This window comes from Rhinoraja longicauda, chromosome 31 (genome assembly GCF_053455715.1).
Source record: "Rhinoraja longicauda isolate Sanriku21f chromosome 31, sRhiLon1.1, whole genome shotgun sequence".
Lineage (NCBI taxonomy): Eukaryota > Metazoa > Chordata > Chondrichthyes > Rajiformes > Arhynchobatidae > Rhinoraja > Rhinoraja longicauda.
In genome coordinates, this window is record NC_135983.1 from 29,028,545 (window position 1) to 29,044,136 (window position 15,592).

At 47.1% G+C, this 15,592-nt stretch overlaps 3 protein-coding genes across 9 annotated transcripts in view; 2 read left to right on the top strand and 1 right to left on the bottom strand.

Annotated features, from left to right (window-relative positions):
• The window catches only part of slc31a1 (solute carrier family 31 member 1), a 49,308-nt gene extending 44,195 nt beyond the window's left edge, over positions 1–5,113 (top strand). For all 7 annotated transcript variants that reach the window (XM_078426472.1, XM_078426471.1, XM_078426468.1 and 4 more), the window contains one exon: positions 63–5,113. In XM_078426472.1, the coding sequence (XP_078282598.1) occupies positions 63–264 (202 nt within the window). In that variant the 3' untranslated portion in view covers positions 265–5,113. The remainder of the gene's footprint in view (positions 1–62) is intronic.
• A 4,032-nt stretch (positions 5,114–9,145) lies between these two features.
• Positions 9,146–11,528, bottom strand: cdc26 (cell division cycle 26 homolog). The gene is made up of 2 exons (XM_078426039.1): positions 11,404–11,528; positions 9,146–9,549 (listed from the first exon to the last, which is right to left on the bottom strand). The coding sequence occupies exons 1-2, from the start codon at positions 11,482–11,484 to the stop codon at positions 9,376–9,378; spliced, it is 255 nt and encodes an 84-aa protein (XP_078282165.1). The 5' UTR covers positions 11,485–11,528; the 3' UTR covers positions 9,146–9,375.
• Positions 11,529–11,841: 313 nt separating this feature from the next.
• prpf4 (pre-mRNA splicing tri-snRNP complex factor PRPF4) overlaps positions 11,842–15,592 on the top strand; it is a 32,931-nt gene continuing 29,180 nt past the window's right edge. The window contains exons 1-2 of the mRNA XM_078426496.1: positions 11,842–12,005; positions 14,278–14,511. Of these exons, the coding sequence (XP_078282622.1) occupies positions 14,349–14,511 (163 nt within the window). The 5' untranslated portion in view covers positions 11,842–12,005; positions 14,278–14,348. The remainder of the gene's footprint in view (positions 12,006–14,277; positions 14,512–15,592) is intronic.

Below are 15,592 nucleotides of genomic sequence, written 5' to 3' on the forward strand. Positions count from 1 at the left end.
TGACCCGGCGTGACCCGCACACAGCCGTGACGTTTCACTGACTCTGCTTTTCATGCTTGCAGGCAGCAGATGCTCAGCATTCCTCACCTCATCCAGACTGGACTGCACGTCATCCAAGTGGTCATCAGTTACTTCCTCATGCTGGTCTTCATGACCTACAACGGTTACCTGTGCATCGCTGTGGCATTGGGCGCTGGTATCGGATACTTCCTCTTTAGCTGGAAGAAGGCAGTGGTGGTGGACATTACAGAACACTGCCATTAATGCCAGCTAGCAGTGGGGAATCTGAACGAATCAAAGTCCTCACTCTACGATCTAAGTAATGGATATACACGCACAGGCACGCACGCGCGTGTAGGTGTCTGTGTTTGTGCATCTACATATATTATATAATATATAATTTCTTCCATGGCTCACTCTTTCTGTGCGTTCAGACTCCAGTTTAAAGATTGTTGCACTAGTTTTGTTCTGCTTCATGTCCTAATGGTCAGGAACGCTGCCCTTCCTGCAGCCTCACGTGTGACGAGCTGGTGGTGAGCAAAGATACTAGAGGAACAAGATGGACCACTCCGTTGAAATCGCGTATACTGAAGCGTAGTACGGAAAGGAGCGGAACGGCCGCCATTTTAGTAGGCAAAACCCGCCGTCCATTCTGCCTCTCGCAGTGTAATCAGTGTTGTGGGAGAACAGTATGTGTGATGATGCCATTAAAATGCAGAATATATCTCATCTATCAATTCACAGATTTGTGTTATTTTTCTTTTTAAATGTTTCTGCAAGTTTCTGCCTACTAAAATGGCGCCATGACATACTACGGTTTTTAGGGTCGAGTGGTCTATCTTGTTCCTCTAGTATCTTTGGTGGTGAGGCGGCAGCACTTTTGACCCAAGGAGCTAAGCGTGAGAGCAAATTAAAACCACAAGGCATAACTTTATCTGGAGTCACTTGTAAAATAGTTACAATATTATCTTTCTCTCAGATGGAATTTTGTAAAATTCTCTGCAAATCATTTTTGTTAGATTCTGGTATTGAATGTCAATGCCTTAATCCCATTGATTATAAATTAGAAGTAGTCACCTCACATGTGCATCTTTGGTGACTGAGGTTCAGCATTACTACAAACTTTGGTCAACAATCTGTGCTGGCAGTCTCACACATGTACTCTCCCCAAATGCTCATGGAACCAAGACTTGACAATTGCTGATGGTCATGTGGCAGTCAGCATTTGTGTGGTACCTTGGATCATTTCATCCTTAAAATATGTATTGAAAGAACTTTAATTTGTTTGGGTAAAGTCATAGGTATCTGATTGCCATTTTTAAATCCAGCCTCCACATCAGCCTGTGTTCAGTCCGGTGTGATCTTTAGTTCTGAAGATATCCTCGATTCACTAAACATTTTGTACTTGTGCTGATGGAATTGTATTATTTTTTAAACTTCTGTAATGATTCCAGATCGATGTATGGAATCACCTGGAATTTATGGATTTTTCTTGCGTATTATCATGGAGAGAATTTATAATTTGCTCTCATTTGGAGAACTGGAAGAGTTGTTTTAATTTTCTTGGATGTGGCTGGGTTTGCACAAATAAAGCATGTCTGGGACCAATAGGAATAAATGTACGGTCCTTCTGAATTTGTTTTTAAAATGTATCTGTTTTTAATCAATTAGTGACGACCGTAAGCTTGACAAGATGATATTACATTAAATAATTGGTCTGCATTGTAGGAAGGATCAGTCCAGTCCATTAAACTGAAGGGGGAAAAAAAGTTGAAAATATTCCAGCAGCATTTATGGAGAGAGTTCAAAGTAACATTTCAAGTCTACCATTGTATATCAGAAGCATTGGCTAAGGAAATTGTCAGATTCAATCAAGACAGTTAACCCTAAATGTTCTCTCTCTTCAGATGATGCCTGGCCTGCTGAGTTTCTCTGATATTTTTTTCTTCTGTTTCAATTTCCAGCAAAAAAAAAAAGTTAAAATTAAAGTTACTTGTTCTGTTTCAGTTGTGCAAGGTTGGATCGGCATTTTTTTAACCCCTTCTTCACAAATCCATTAGGATTAGAAACTAGGAAAGAAAACTGCAGATGCTGGTATAAATCGAAGGTAGACACAAAATGCTGGAGTCACTCAGCGGGTCAGGCAGCATTTCTGGAGAGAAGGAATGGGTGACGTTTCGGGTCGAGACCCTTCTTCAGACTGATCTTATTAGTAAACTTATTAGTAAGGTATTAGTAGAAACTTATTAGTAAAGGAGCCAGGGTAGAGTGTAGCTTGGCTTCTCCCCAACCCCATCTTGCAACAGTCAGTGCTGTACACCCGGTGAAATCACTTTTCTCCGTGCTTCAGCGATGCAGCAGGCAATGTGGTTGCTCGCTGAGTGTTTATTTTGGTTGCAAGGTCATGTACTTCCAACCAGATACAACTTAAAGGTCGGCATCATTCAAGAAGTGGTAACGTCCCAGTTGATCAGTAGAAATAAGAGTCCAGGCTGGCTTTCCCCAACTGAGCTGCTGATCATTCCAAAAACTGCTGCAAATACTCGGTGTACAACCAGGTTTATGAGGCTTTGTTGGGAGAGGAGCAAATCATTGTCCCACTGAGAGGAGTCCTCTTAAGTTTTGAATGGCTTTGACTGTCCCTTGCTTCTCTTGTTACACATGTTGTACTGGTGCATCTCCTAATAAAACGGTATAGGGATCCTAGCTATTGGAATGAGGAGAGCTCAAAGTAAAATAGTCTGCAACCCACACCTACTCATGCTGATGGAGGTGATGCCAGCAAGATAGGATTTAACAGTGCTGTTATTTGTAAAATATGTCCAGCTTTTTACCAACCCATGTTTTCTCTCGAAGTTTACTTCCAAGGAAGAATAAGGTTGTTGAGTGAGAAAAAAACATTTGATTAATCAGAAGACAGACACAAAAACCTGGAGTAACTCAGCGGGTCAGGCAGCATCTCTGGAGAAAAGAAATGGGTGATGTTTTGGGCCGAGGCCCTTCTTCAGACTAGTCTCGACTCAAAAAGTCACCTATTCCTTTTCTCCAGAGATGCTGCCTGTCCCACTGAGTTACTCTTGCTTTTTGTGTCTGTCTTTGGTTTAAACCAGCATCTGCAGTTCCTCCCTACACACTTTATTAATCAGATCCATCCAAGTTATTGATGGTACTTTACTTGAAAGTGTGGAAATGCAGTGGAGTCTGTTTCTCGTTCTGCAGAAGAAATCTTGATGGTTTTCACTATGGAGAGTTGAAACACTACAATTCCCAGCCAGTTTGTTGATGACCAAATTATACCCAGTCAATTAGGGATGGAAATATTGATTTTATATAGAAAATGCTATTCTGTCCAAGCTTTGACTTGTGTAGCTGTGCTATATTTGCAACAACTTACTGGAGAGATCAATTTGTATTCTATAATTATCCTCTATATCAATTCTCTCAAAGTATTTCTGCCTTTATCATGAATGTTTTCTGAATCTGTTTTTATAAATCTTGACATAAAGTACGTCTAGCTAACGTGGTGTGAATAGATATAGAGGTTCACATTAGTCTGTACTCTAGCTAATTACCCAGATTTGCAGGCTGCGGCTTTGTATCACTGTTCACTAATGATCTTCTGGCTGGTCCGTGAACGGGTGGCCGGGTAGAGTTGCTGCCTCACAGCGCCAGAGACCCGGGTTCAATCCTGACCACGGGTGCTGTCGGTATGCAGTTTGGACCTTTTCCCTGTGACCATGTGAGTTTTCTCCGGGTGCTCCGGTTTCCTCCCACATCACAAAGATGAGCAGGTTTGTAGGTGAATTGGCTTCTGTAAATTGCCCCGAGTGTGTAGGATAGAACTCAGCGCCGACCTGCATCAGATCCAGCATTTTCATAAGTGATTTAGACAATAGGTGCAGCAGGTGGCCATTCGGCCCTTCGAGCCAGCACCGCCATTCAATGTGATCATGGCTGATCATTCTCAATCAGTACCCCGTTCCTGCCTTCTCCCCATACCCCCTGACTCCGCTATCCTTAAGAGCTCTATCTAGCTCTCTCTTGAATGCATTCAGAGAATTGGCCTCCACTGCCTTCTGAGGCAGAGAATTCCACAGATTTACAACTCTCTGACTGAAAAAGTGTTTCCTTGTCTCTGTTCTAAATGGCCTACCCCTTATTCTTAAACTGTGGCCCCTGGTTCTGGACTCCCCCAACATTGGGAACATGTTTCCTGCCTCTAACGTGTCCAACCCCTTAATAATCTTATACGTTTCGATAAGATTTGAAGGAAGAACCTGCTTTCTTAAAACAATTGTTAAAAATGCAATAATTTCCAAAAGGACAAATGGAAAAAGCCGTTGGGAGCTTTTGAAACGACTCTACATGTTGGTCTTGCTTTTGCGCAACTGTTTACCAAATTTGACATTGATGTAAATTGCTACATTTCACACCTGTGTACTTAAAGAAAACTGGCATTGATGGAAGGTTGGGCTCAGTCGAATGGTTGGAAAGTAATTCAGCGGGACAGGCAGCATCTTTGGAGAGAAGGAATAGCCCACGTTTCGGGTCGAGACCCTTCTTCAGACCCAACTGGATGTCAACCTGAAACATTGCCTGTTACTTCTCTCCAGAGATGCTGCCTGACCCGCTGAGTTACTCCAGCCCTTTGTCTATCTTTGGTGCAGTCCCTTCCTACACATTGATGGAAAGTTGTTGGTAAAATATAAACATGTTATTTCCATGTTGGACGGCCAACTGAAAATAAATTGTGAAAGATCTGCCTGAAACGTACCACATGTGTTCATAAATGTTTCACTTTGTCAATCTTCTCTTCAAGGTGCTCTACCTCGCCTCTTGCTATTTTACCCTCCATGTACACGTGAAGTTCAGTGCCTTTGGTATCTCCTCAACCTGTGAGCGATGATCTCCACTGTTTACACCTGCATTGTGTTTCTCTTCTGTCTGGCTCGTTCTCAAAGGTCGATGACTGCCCGTCCATTCCAACGTCTTTGTGTTGCAATGTTACCGTGGCAGCGATTTGTCATACAAGTGCTTTTGAGACTATAATTTTTTGCTGGAAAAATGTATCGTGCTTATTTTCAATAAATGTTTTAGTTTTTATTATCTTTAACTATGTCTTCTGTTTTCTTATTGGCAAAGCCTTTTATTCAATAGTAACTGTGGAACATTCTTCCACACTGGCAGGTGAAAGTGTGACCGATACCTAATGTGTAGACTAGCCTGTCAGGTTAACCTGCATATTAGATAATGATCAGTCTGAAGAAGGCTCTCGACCCGAAACATCACCCATTCCTTCTCTCACGAGATGCTGCCTGACCCGTTGAGCTACTCCAGCATTTTATGTCTATATATTAGACTATAAATGTACAGTGTAAGAAAAAAGTGTTTCTAACTACCAAATAAATTAGGCTGACTGTGTGCAGCAGTGTTCAGAATCAAAAAGACCAAAACCCTCCCATTTCACCCCCCACTGAAGCATGTGGTCATTGGAAAGGCAGATTGCCGGAGTAAGTCAGTGAGTCAGGCAGCATCTCTGGAGCAAGGCCAGGAGGAGAGGGAATCAGGGTACCGTGCCTTCAAGGTCAGCTGCAGGAGGGAGGCACAGGCACACCCGGTACACAAAAGATGGGCGGGCGGGTGAGGAGAGGGACGTGGGTTCACTGGTCGACCTGCACGTCCAAGGAAGGCGATGGCTGGAGGCTGTGCAGCAGCCTGGGGCTCGCCTGGATCGAGCACCGCTCATAACAACTAGAGCGCGGATTGGACTGTGAAAGTGCGTAAGGCTCAGTAGACTATTTCCGTACACTTTGCTAATTGGGGATGTGCTTGGGTATGGCAACACTTTACTAGACGATCAGGGAATCGGGCTCTGGGGAACTACTAGCCTTCCAAGTCTTAATGCAAATAGTAAATGATTGAGGACCAAGAATTGAACCTTGAGGAACTCCACTAGTTGTGTTTTTTCAGCCTGAAAAATAACCATTTGTTCTGACTCTGTCTTCGAGCATCATGACAGCTAGGGCAAATTAAATAGCAATTTAAGTAATTATCATATCATATCATATATATACAGCCGGAAACAGGCCTTTTTCGGCCCTCCAAGTCCGTGCCGCCCAGTGATCCCCGTACATTAACACTATCCTACACCCACTGGGGACAATTTTTACATTTACCCAGCCAATTAACCTACATACCTGTACGTCTTTGGAGTGTGGGAGGAAACCGAAGATCTCGGAGAAAACCCACACAGGTCACGGGGAGAACGTACAAACTCCTTACAGTGCAGCACCCGTAGTCAGGATCGAACCTGAGTCTCCGGCGCTGCATTCGCTGTAAAGCAGCAACTCTACCGCTGCGCCACCGTGCCGCACAAAAGGTCTGCCCAGTTTTGGTGATTTTTAAATGTACACCTGGTTTGATATTGTTTGGTCAAGCCTATATGCAACTCTAAAACCAGCATTCTTGGCCAAACAGGCTAGCAAACGTATTTGACTTTAGAGATTCAGTGCGGAAATGGGCCCTTGAACCAGCACGGATCAGTGATCACCTCGTATACGAGCACTATCCCACGCACTAGGGTCAATTCACAATTTTTTACCGAAGCCAATTAATCTACAAACCTGCATGTCTTTGGAATGTGGGAGGATACCGGAGAAAACCCACAGTCACGGGGAGAACGTACAAACTCCATACAGACAGCACCTGTAGTCAGGATCAAATGGTGATATCTGCCACTGTCAGGCAGCAACTCTAATGCTGTGCAGCACTGTTGTACTTTATAAATATTTATAACTAAATGCATAAATATACTTTATATATATATATATAAAGTATATTTGAGATCAGGAGATTGATTGCAAAACTCATTTATTGGCCATTACTATTTGCCCTGAGAAGGTGCTTAATGAGCAGATTTCTCAAACTTGTATCGGGCTGGTATGCAACCTGACGAGGAGCCTGCAGGTGGCGATGTTGCCGGCTCTATGCAGCATGACTTGCTAGACCACGAGAGGGCACTAATGAGTCAAACACATGGGGCACATAATGACCACCTGACCTCGCGTTCAGCTGGGCTATCACCTCTCCATCACAGGGGACAGACTATCAGTTTATGTCTACTGGAATCCTACACTCCCACAGTTACCTGGACTACACTATCTCCCACCCAACATCTTGCAAAGGCACTACTCCCTATTTTCAATTTCACCGTCTCTGCTGCATCTGCTTCCAAGATGTGGCTTTCCATTCTCGGATCTTTCGTAATTGTGGTTTTCCCCCTGCTGTCATGGGTGGATCCCTCATCCACGTCTCTTCTGTGTCCCAGAGGATAGAGTTCCCCTGGTCCTCGCCTTTCACACCACCAGCCTCTGCATCCAGCACACCAGCCTCTGCATCCAGCACATCATCCTTTGACATTTCCGTCTGATCAACAAGTATACCAATTTGAATACTGGGTGGGAAGGAGCTGCAGATGCTGGTTTACACCGAAGGTTGACACAAAATGCAGTATCAATCATTTAAGGCAGTGAAATGAACAGGTTGGGAACAGTTAACCCTGCCTTAGACAAACAATGAAGAAAATCCTATCAGTGATACAGTGTGGAAACAGACCCTTCAGCCCAGCTACACTAGTCCAACCTGCCTGCATTTGGCCCATATCACCCCTCATCTTCCTGCGCTCCAAGGAAAAATCCCAGCCTACTCAACCTCTCCCTTTCCCTCAGACCCTCTAGTCATGGCAACATCCTCATAAAATCTTATCTGTGTCCCATTACCAGCTTGACATCATTCCTATAACATGGTGCCCAGACACAATATTCTAAATGCGGCCTCACCACATCTTATACAACTGCAATATGACCTCCCAACTTCAATACTCTGACTGATGAAGGCCAATGTGCCAAAAGCCTTTTTGACACCATATTTTCGGGGACCAGAGGACATAGTTTCAAGGTGAAGGGAAAAAGATTTAATTGGAATCCATGGGGTAACTTTTTCCACACAAAGGGTGGCGGGTGTATGGAACAAGCAGCCAGAGGAGGTAGTTGAGGCTGGGACTATTCCATTGTTTAAGGAACAGTTAGACAGGTATATGGATAGGACAGGTTTGGAGGGATATGGATAAAGCGCAGGCAGGCAGGACTAGTGTAGCTGGGACATGTTGGCCGGGGTGGACAATTTGGGCCGAACAGTCTCCACACTGTCTCACTCTATGACTATACCTGCAACTCCACCTTCAAGGAACCATGCACCTGCACTCCTAGATCCCTCTGCTCTACAACACTTCCCCAGAACCCTACCATTCACCGTGTGGGTTCTGCCCATGTTAGACTTCCCAAAATGCAATACCCCACATTTCTCTGTATTAAATTCCATCAACCATTCCTCAGCCCACCTGGCCAATCGATCAAGTTCCTGCTGCAATTTACACAACCATCTTCACTATCTGCAAAACCACCCACTTTTGTATCACCTGCAAACTTGCTAATCTTGTCATATATGCTTTCGTCCAAATGATTAATATATCTTTTCAACCATCAATTCCTTAACTTCAAAACAAATTCACCCGGTGTTTACATATTTGTTAATTTGTGGGGACAAATGTTATCCTGAAAGTGCCATTGGTTTTAAAAGTCCCTTGACCCACTATAATCAGAGTTGATTACATGAGCCATTTCTAAACAAATAGCAATTGCTCACGTTCAGTAAAGGGAACAAAACCAACCTCTCAATTTTCTATGATTAATTTTGAAATTGGTCGTGCAGGTCTGACCCCATTGAAAAATCCAAACAGTGACAACTCCAGAGCCTTAAATTCAATCAGCGCATTGACCAGTGTGTGAAATAATCGTATGTATAGGAAAAAAACTGGAGATGCTGGTTAAAATCTCTGGTAGACACAATATGCTGGAGTAACTCAGTGGGTCAGGCAGCATCTCGGGAGAGAAGGAATGGGTAACCTTTTGGGTCTCGACCCAAAATGTCACCCATTCCTTCTCTCCCGGGATGCTGCCTGACCCACTGAGTAACTCCAGCATATTGTGTCTACCTGTGAAATAATCCTGTGGTTTGTAAAATCCAACATTGATTAGCAAGCCATTGAAATTCAAATCAAACTATATTTCATAAAAATCAGATCCAAATCAATATATTTAACATTTTATAGAAATATTTACAGATCAGTTGCTGACCTAATGCCTTTCATGGTTTTAATCGTACACAAGACCATCCTCACTGATAGCCCCATCAGTGCCTCAAATTTACTCCAACAGCCAGCTGCACATCCTTGAGCTCACAATCCTAAACTAACCGGGTGCAGATCCTGGACCTCTGTCTTTCATGCATGTCTCTGATGATATTGGCTATCATCTGTCAGTGGAGATTGCCAAACAAAGAGAAATGTTTGTTGATGTGAGAGTTTGGCCGGTATCCAATCCGCTCGTTAATCTTCTCTCGCACCTTCGCCTCGTCTCTTGTTCCGTTTGCACTCTCCACGTCACTGGAGCTCACCATTTCCCCTTCCTCGCGCTGCTGCTTCTTCTGATTCTGTAGACAAAACCAGATCACTTTCAGAACTCCAAGAGGCGTATAATGAGAGAGGCCAAGGGAAAATTAAAACGAGCCTTCTCAATTTCACAGAGGATTTTTAAAAAGGGCATGAATTTGAACTAGTCCAAACAAAGGACTACAGGTAGACACAAAATGCTGGAGTAACTCAGCGGAACAGGCAGCATCTCTGGATGGAAGGAATGGGAGACCCTTCTTCAGAGGGACCTTAGACTGCAGGTGCTGGCTAATACACAAAAGATCTCAAAGTGCTGGAATAACTCAGCAAATCAGGCAGCTTCTCTGCAGGACATGGATGGGTGACATTTCAGGTTGAGAGTTTAGTTTAGAGATACAGTGTGGAAACATGCCCTTTGGCCCACAGACCAGCAATCCCTGTACATTAATTCTAATAAGAGACAATTTACAGAAGCCAATTAACCTACAAACTTGCACATCTTTGGAGTGTGGGAGGAATCCGGAGCATCCGGAGAAAACCCACACGGTCGCAGGGAGAACGTACAAACTCGGTTCAGACAGCACCCGTAGTCAGGATCAAACCCGGGTCTCTGGCGCTGTGACCCAACTCTACCGCTGCACCACCGTGCCGCTCTGGCCCTGAAGAAGGGTCTCACCCATCCACATTCACCAGAGATGCTGCCTGACCATCTGAGTTACCCCAGCTCTTTGTGTCCTTTTATGGATTTAAATTAGTCAGGAAGATTGATGAGGAGGTGATGAAAGGATGTTGGGAGCCAGAGGGTGGTGAGCTCTGGACCTGAGCAGTGTGGTGCACGGTGGACCTCAGCAGGGATCTGATCCGAGGTAGAGTGTAGCGGGCTGTGGCCCAGGTCAGAGGGTGGTGGGCTGTGGATCTGAGGCCAGAGGCAGAGGGTGGTGGGCTGTGGACCAGGGCAGAGGGTGGTGGGCTGTGGACCAGGTCAGAGGGTGGTGGGCTGTGGACCAGGGCAGAGGGTGGTGGGCTGTGGATCTGAGGCCAGAGGCAGAGGGTGGTGGGCTGTGGACCAGGGCAGAGGGTGGTGGGCTGTGGATCTGAGGCTAGAGGCAGAGGGTGGTGGGCTGTGGACCAGGGCAGAGGCAGAGGGTGGTGGGCTGTGGACCAGGTCAGAGGGTGGTGGGCTGTGGATCTGAGGCTAGAGGCAGAGGGTGGTGGGCTGTGGACCAGGGCAGAGGGTGGTGGGCTGTGGACCAGGGCAGAGGGTGGTGGGCTGTGGACCAGGGGGGGCAGAGGGTGGTGGGCTGTGGGCCAGGGGGGGCAGAGGGTGGTGGGCTGTGGTCGCCAGAAGGGGCAGAGGGTACTGGCCCCTGGATCTGAGAAGCCAGAGGGTGGTGGGACTTGGATCTGAGGAGGGGCAGACAGGGTGTGGGCTGTGGGCCAGGGGGGGCAGAGGGTGGTGGGCTGTGGGCCAGGGGGGGCAGAGGGTGGTGGGCTGTGGGCCAGGGGGGGCAGAGGGTGGTGGGCTGTGGGCCAGGGGGGGCAGAGGGTGGTGGGCTGTGGACCAGGGGGGGCAGAGGGTGGTGGGCTGTGGGCCAGGGGGGGCAGAGGGTGGTGGGCTGTGGGCCAGGGGGGGCAGAGGGTGGTGGGCTGTGGGCCAGGGGGGGCAGAGGGTGGTGGGCTGTGGGCCAGGGGGGCCAGAGGGTGGTGGATCCTGGGCAGAGCAGAGACAGACCCCCCCTCTCCCCGCCCCGCAGAGCCGGTCCCAGCGCGGGGAGGTGGCACTGGGCTGCCGGGGCCTCGGCCTGGCTCCCCCCGGTGTGGCGGCGCTCCGGGGCCGGGGTTTCGGGCTGGGGTTGCGGGCCGGGGCCGGGGCCGGGTCTCCGGGCCGCTCCCACCTCCAGCTCCTTCTTCATGCTGTCGAACTCCTCGATGTCGTCCAGCTTCAGCTCGAGCCGGGTGGGTTTCCGCCGCAGCATCGCGCCGCTAGGCCCAGCCGGTAGTTCGCACGCGCCGGCGCCGTGCGCGATGGGACATGTAGTCACTGTAACAAAAACCTCCAACTCCCGGTATCCTCGTCGGCCCAGCTGGGTGGCGCGCATGCGCCGGCACCTGTAATTACATTGGAGAACTCCAACTCCCGTCAGCCCCCGCGCCATGCGTAACCTCGGGCAGCCACGCGCATGCGCTAGTGGGGCTTCGCCATGACATGTCCGCCATGAACTCCAACTCCCAGCAGCCCCCCTTGGCCCAATCAGCTGCGCGCATGCGATGGAGCCATGCACGCCGGGAGATATAGTCCACTTTTGAAAACACCAAGTCCCGGCGGCCCGCGGGGTGAGGGCGATGCGAGCGCGAAGACCGAAGGCGGACGGACGGTGCCGCTGGTTGTTGTCACCCGGCGTGGAGAGCGCAGCTTGTGGGTGAAGGAGCTGCCGAGCCCGGGGCACAGGCTCTGACCCGCATCCCCCGCCCGCTGGGCTCCAGGCCGGCACCTCCGGTGGGTAGACACAAGGTGCCGCAGTTACAGCGGGGGGAGGCAGCGTCTGTGGGGGGAAGGATGGGCCCAGTCTGCAGACGTGAGGCTCCAGCGGGTAATGGAGGCGGTGAGCAGGGCCCCGCTCTCACACCACAAGCCTGGGGCAGAGCAGCCGCACTAGGCCATTCAGCCCGACACATTAGCCTGGCCACACTGACCTGATAGAAATGAATGGCGCTGCTGGCTTGATGGGCCAAATGGCCTCCTCCTGTACCTATTTTCTATGTTTTTATGCTACCCCTGCTTCTGAACTGATCCATGATGATTCCTTGTTAACCACAGCCTCTATATTAAATTCTACTATTTAATTCCACCCATGTTCTCAACCCTCCCTACTCTAGGAACTCCCGCCTGGGCTAGTACTGTCTGAGATCGCCTGTACACCTCCAGTTCTGCCCTGATACCTAACTCTTACATTATGTGGAGTGCCTTAAGCACTCACCTCTTCCCATTCCTTTGACCTTTGTGGTTCATAAGTCATAGGAACAGAATTGGACCGTTCAGTCCATCAAGTTCCTCAGTCTGAAGAAGGGTCTCTACCCGCAATGTCACCTATTCACTTATTATCATTATCATATCATATATATACAGCCAGAAACAGGCCTTTTCGGCCCACCAAGTCCGTGCCGCCCAGCGATCCCCGTACATTAACACTATCCTACACCCACTAGGGACATTTTTTTAACATTTTTACCCAGCCAATTAACCTACATACCTGTACGTCTTTGGAGTGTGGGAGGAAACCGAAGATCTCGGAGAAAACCCACGCAGGTCACGGGGAGAACGTACAAACTCCTTACAGTGCAGCACCCGTAGTCAGGATCGAACCTGAGTCTCCGGCGCTGCATTCGCTGTAAAGCAGCAACTCTACCGCTGCGCTACCGTACCGCCAGTACCTATTCCTTTTCCCTGGAGATGATATCGGGCCCTGATTTTCTCTATAACTTTTTGTGTCTTATCAATTCGGTTTAAATCAGCAACTGCAGTTCCTTCCTACACAAATCTACGTTCAATTATGGCTGATCTATCTCAACCCCATTCTCCTGCCTTAATGCCATAAGGAATAGTAAAATTAGGCCATTCGGCCTATCAAGTCAACTCGGCCATTCAATCATGGCTGATCTATCTATCCCTCCTAACCCCATTCTCCTGCCTTCCCATAACCTCTGACACCTTTTCTATAACCCCTGATGTCCTTACTAATCAAGAACCTATCAACCTCTGCTTTAAAACTACCAATGACTTGGTCTCCACAGTCCAATGGTTCTTTATTACCACGTGTACCAATGTCCAGTAAAATTCTTTTTTTGCATACATATCAGTAAGATTATTAGATAGACCTCAGTGAGATTATTGCCATACATGAGGGCAATCCCGTCATCTATGGCAATTTCACCGCCCTCTGGCTAAAGAAATTCCTCTTCACTTCTTTCTAAATGTGCATCCCTTTATTCGGAGGCTGTTTCTCTCTGGTTGTAGTCTCTCCCACTACTGGAAACATTCTCTCTACCTCCACTCAATTTAGACATTTCATTATCGGGTAGGTTTGATGAGATCCCCCCATCTTTCCAAACGCTTCCTCTTCTGTGACCGGGGTGAAGACCAAGCTGTGGATTGCCGTTTGCTTCTCGTACTTTGCCTTTACTGTTGGTGAGAAGAGCAAAGCTGACTGGGAACCCTACCCTTATTCATTTTGGTCCCTGAAAAAACTTTATTCTGATAATAACATTATATACCCCTCCTCAATAATGCGAATGGCAGGGCCTTTATCTCGTATGGCTCAGGTTACGGCATGTTGTAATATAAGGAACCAGAGGTTTGCCCTGTTTCTAACCTATTGTCAGACTGAAGTTCTATGTTTCAGGCTATTTCGGAAGGAAATTACTCTGTCTTCAACAATTCAATGATACTTTATTGTCATTTGTACCTAGATACAGTGAAATTCTTTGTTTTTGCATAGAATACACAAAGAGTTGCCAAGTATCTGGTTCTGACAAAGTTACAAAAGTAGTCATTGGAGTCCTGAGGGTCCCTCAGTGTTTTCAGCCCACCCCCACCCTCTGTGCTGTTGCTGCACCTGAATTACAACTAAGTTTGATTGAAAAACAAATTGGGAAAAGATATAATTGTTCCGACTGATCATTACATTCAGATTTGCATCTGACACACTTGCATCTGAAACTATGCAGATGGGATGTTGTAGACCAAATGCTTTTTCTTTTCTATTTTTCAGTATTGGTCAAATTAGTGGGTCAGATTTGCACATTTTCCTCACTGGCGATTGATCACACTACCGTTTGAAAAATGTCTGACGACGATGATATCCCGTTGCCTAAGAGATCTCGGATTTACTATGGAAGCCTGGAAGAGAAGGAGAGAGAGAGGATCTCCAAAGGAGAAGGAGGATACCTGGGGAGGGAGGCCATGAAATTGGGTGTGGAAGCTGGGCACATCAACATATCCAGTGGTAAGTGGCAGTGGTTGAGAATGTCGCATCCAATAACACCTCCAAAATGTGGTCCCTCAAAAAAATCATTCATTGATCTGTATCCATCAGCTGGTTTTAATTGCTTGTGTGCAGTTAGAAAGATTTTATTCACTAATGTCAATCTCTGGGCACAATGAGATCATCTTAACATCGCACGATAATGGTAATCGCTTCTATGAAGTGAATGAAAACACCTGGATACCATTCAGTCAAATCATTTAATTTTTGCAGGCAGAATTCTCAGGTTTTGGGTGGAGTAGCAAACAGCACTGTCAGGCAGTGGATAGAAATGAGTCTTTTCTGGTCTTTTCTATTGTGTTAGAATTAAAGAATTGCACTAATGACATCACAGAAACAGGTAGTGTAAGAAAATAACTGCAGATGCTGGTACAAATCGAAGATATTTATTTCACAAAATGCTGGAGTAACTCAGCAGGTCAGGCAACATCTCAGGAGAGAAGGAATGGGAGACGTTTCGAGTCGAGACCCTTCTTCAGACTGATGTCAGGGGGGCGGGACAAAGGAAGGATACAGGTGGAGACAGGAAGATAGAGGGAGAACTGGGAAGGGGAGGGGAAGAGAGGGACAGAGGCGTATAGCAGGAGGGCAGGAGAAATCACAGAGGGGGAGCAGCGAGAGAGGGACAGAAGGTCCATATGGCCCACCTCGTCCAGGCTGACCATGATGCCTAGCTAAGCGAATCCCATTTGCTTGCAGTGGTTCTGAATCCTCTATGCCTCAGAATAAAAGGAGGTTCCTTTAGGAAGGAGATAAGGAGGAATTTCTTTAGTCAGCGGGTGGTGAATCTGTGGAACTCATTGCCACAGACGGTTGTGGAAACAGAAACATAGAAAATAGGTGCAGGAGTAGGCCATTCGGCCCTTCGAGCCTGCACCGCCATTCAATATGATCATGGCTGATCATCCAGCTCAGTAGCCTGTACCTGCCTTCTCTCCATACCCCCTGATCCCTTTAGCAAAAAGGGCCACATCTAACTCCCTCTTAAATATAGCCAATGAACTGGCCTCAACTACCTTCTGTGGCAGAGAATTCCACAGAC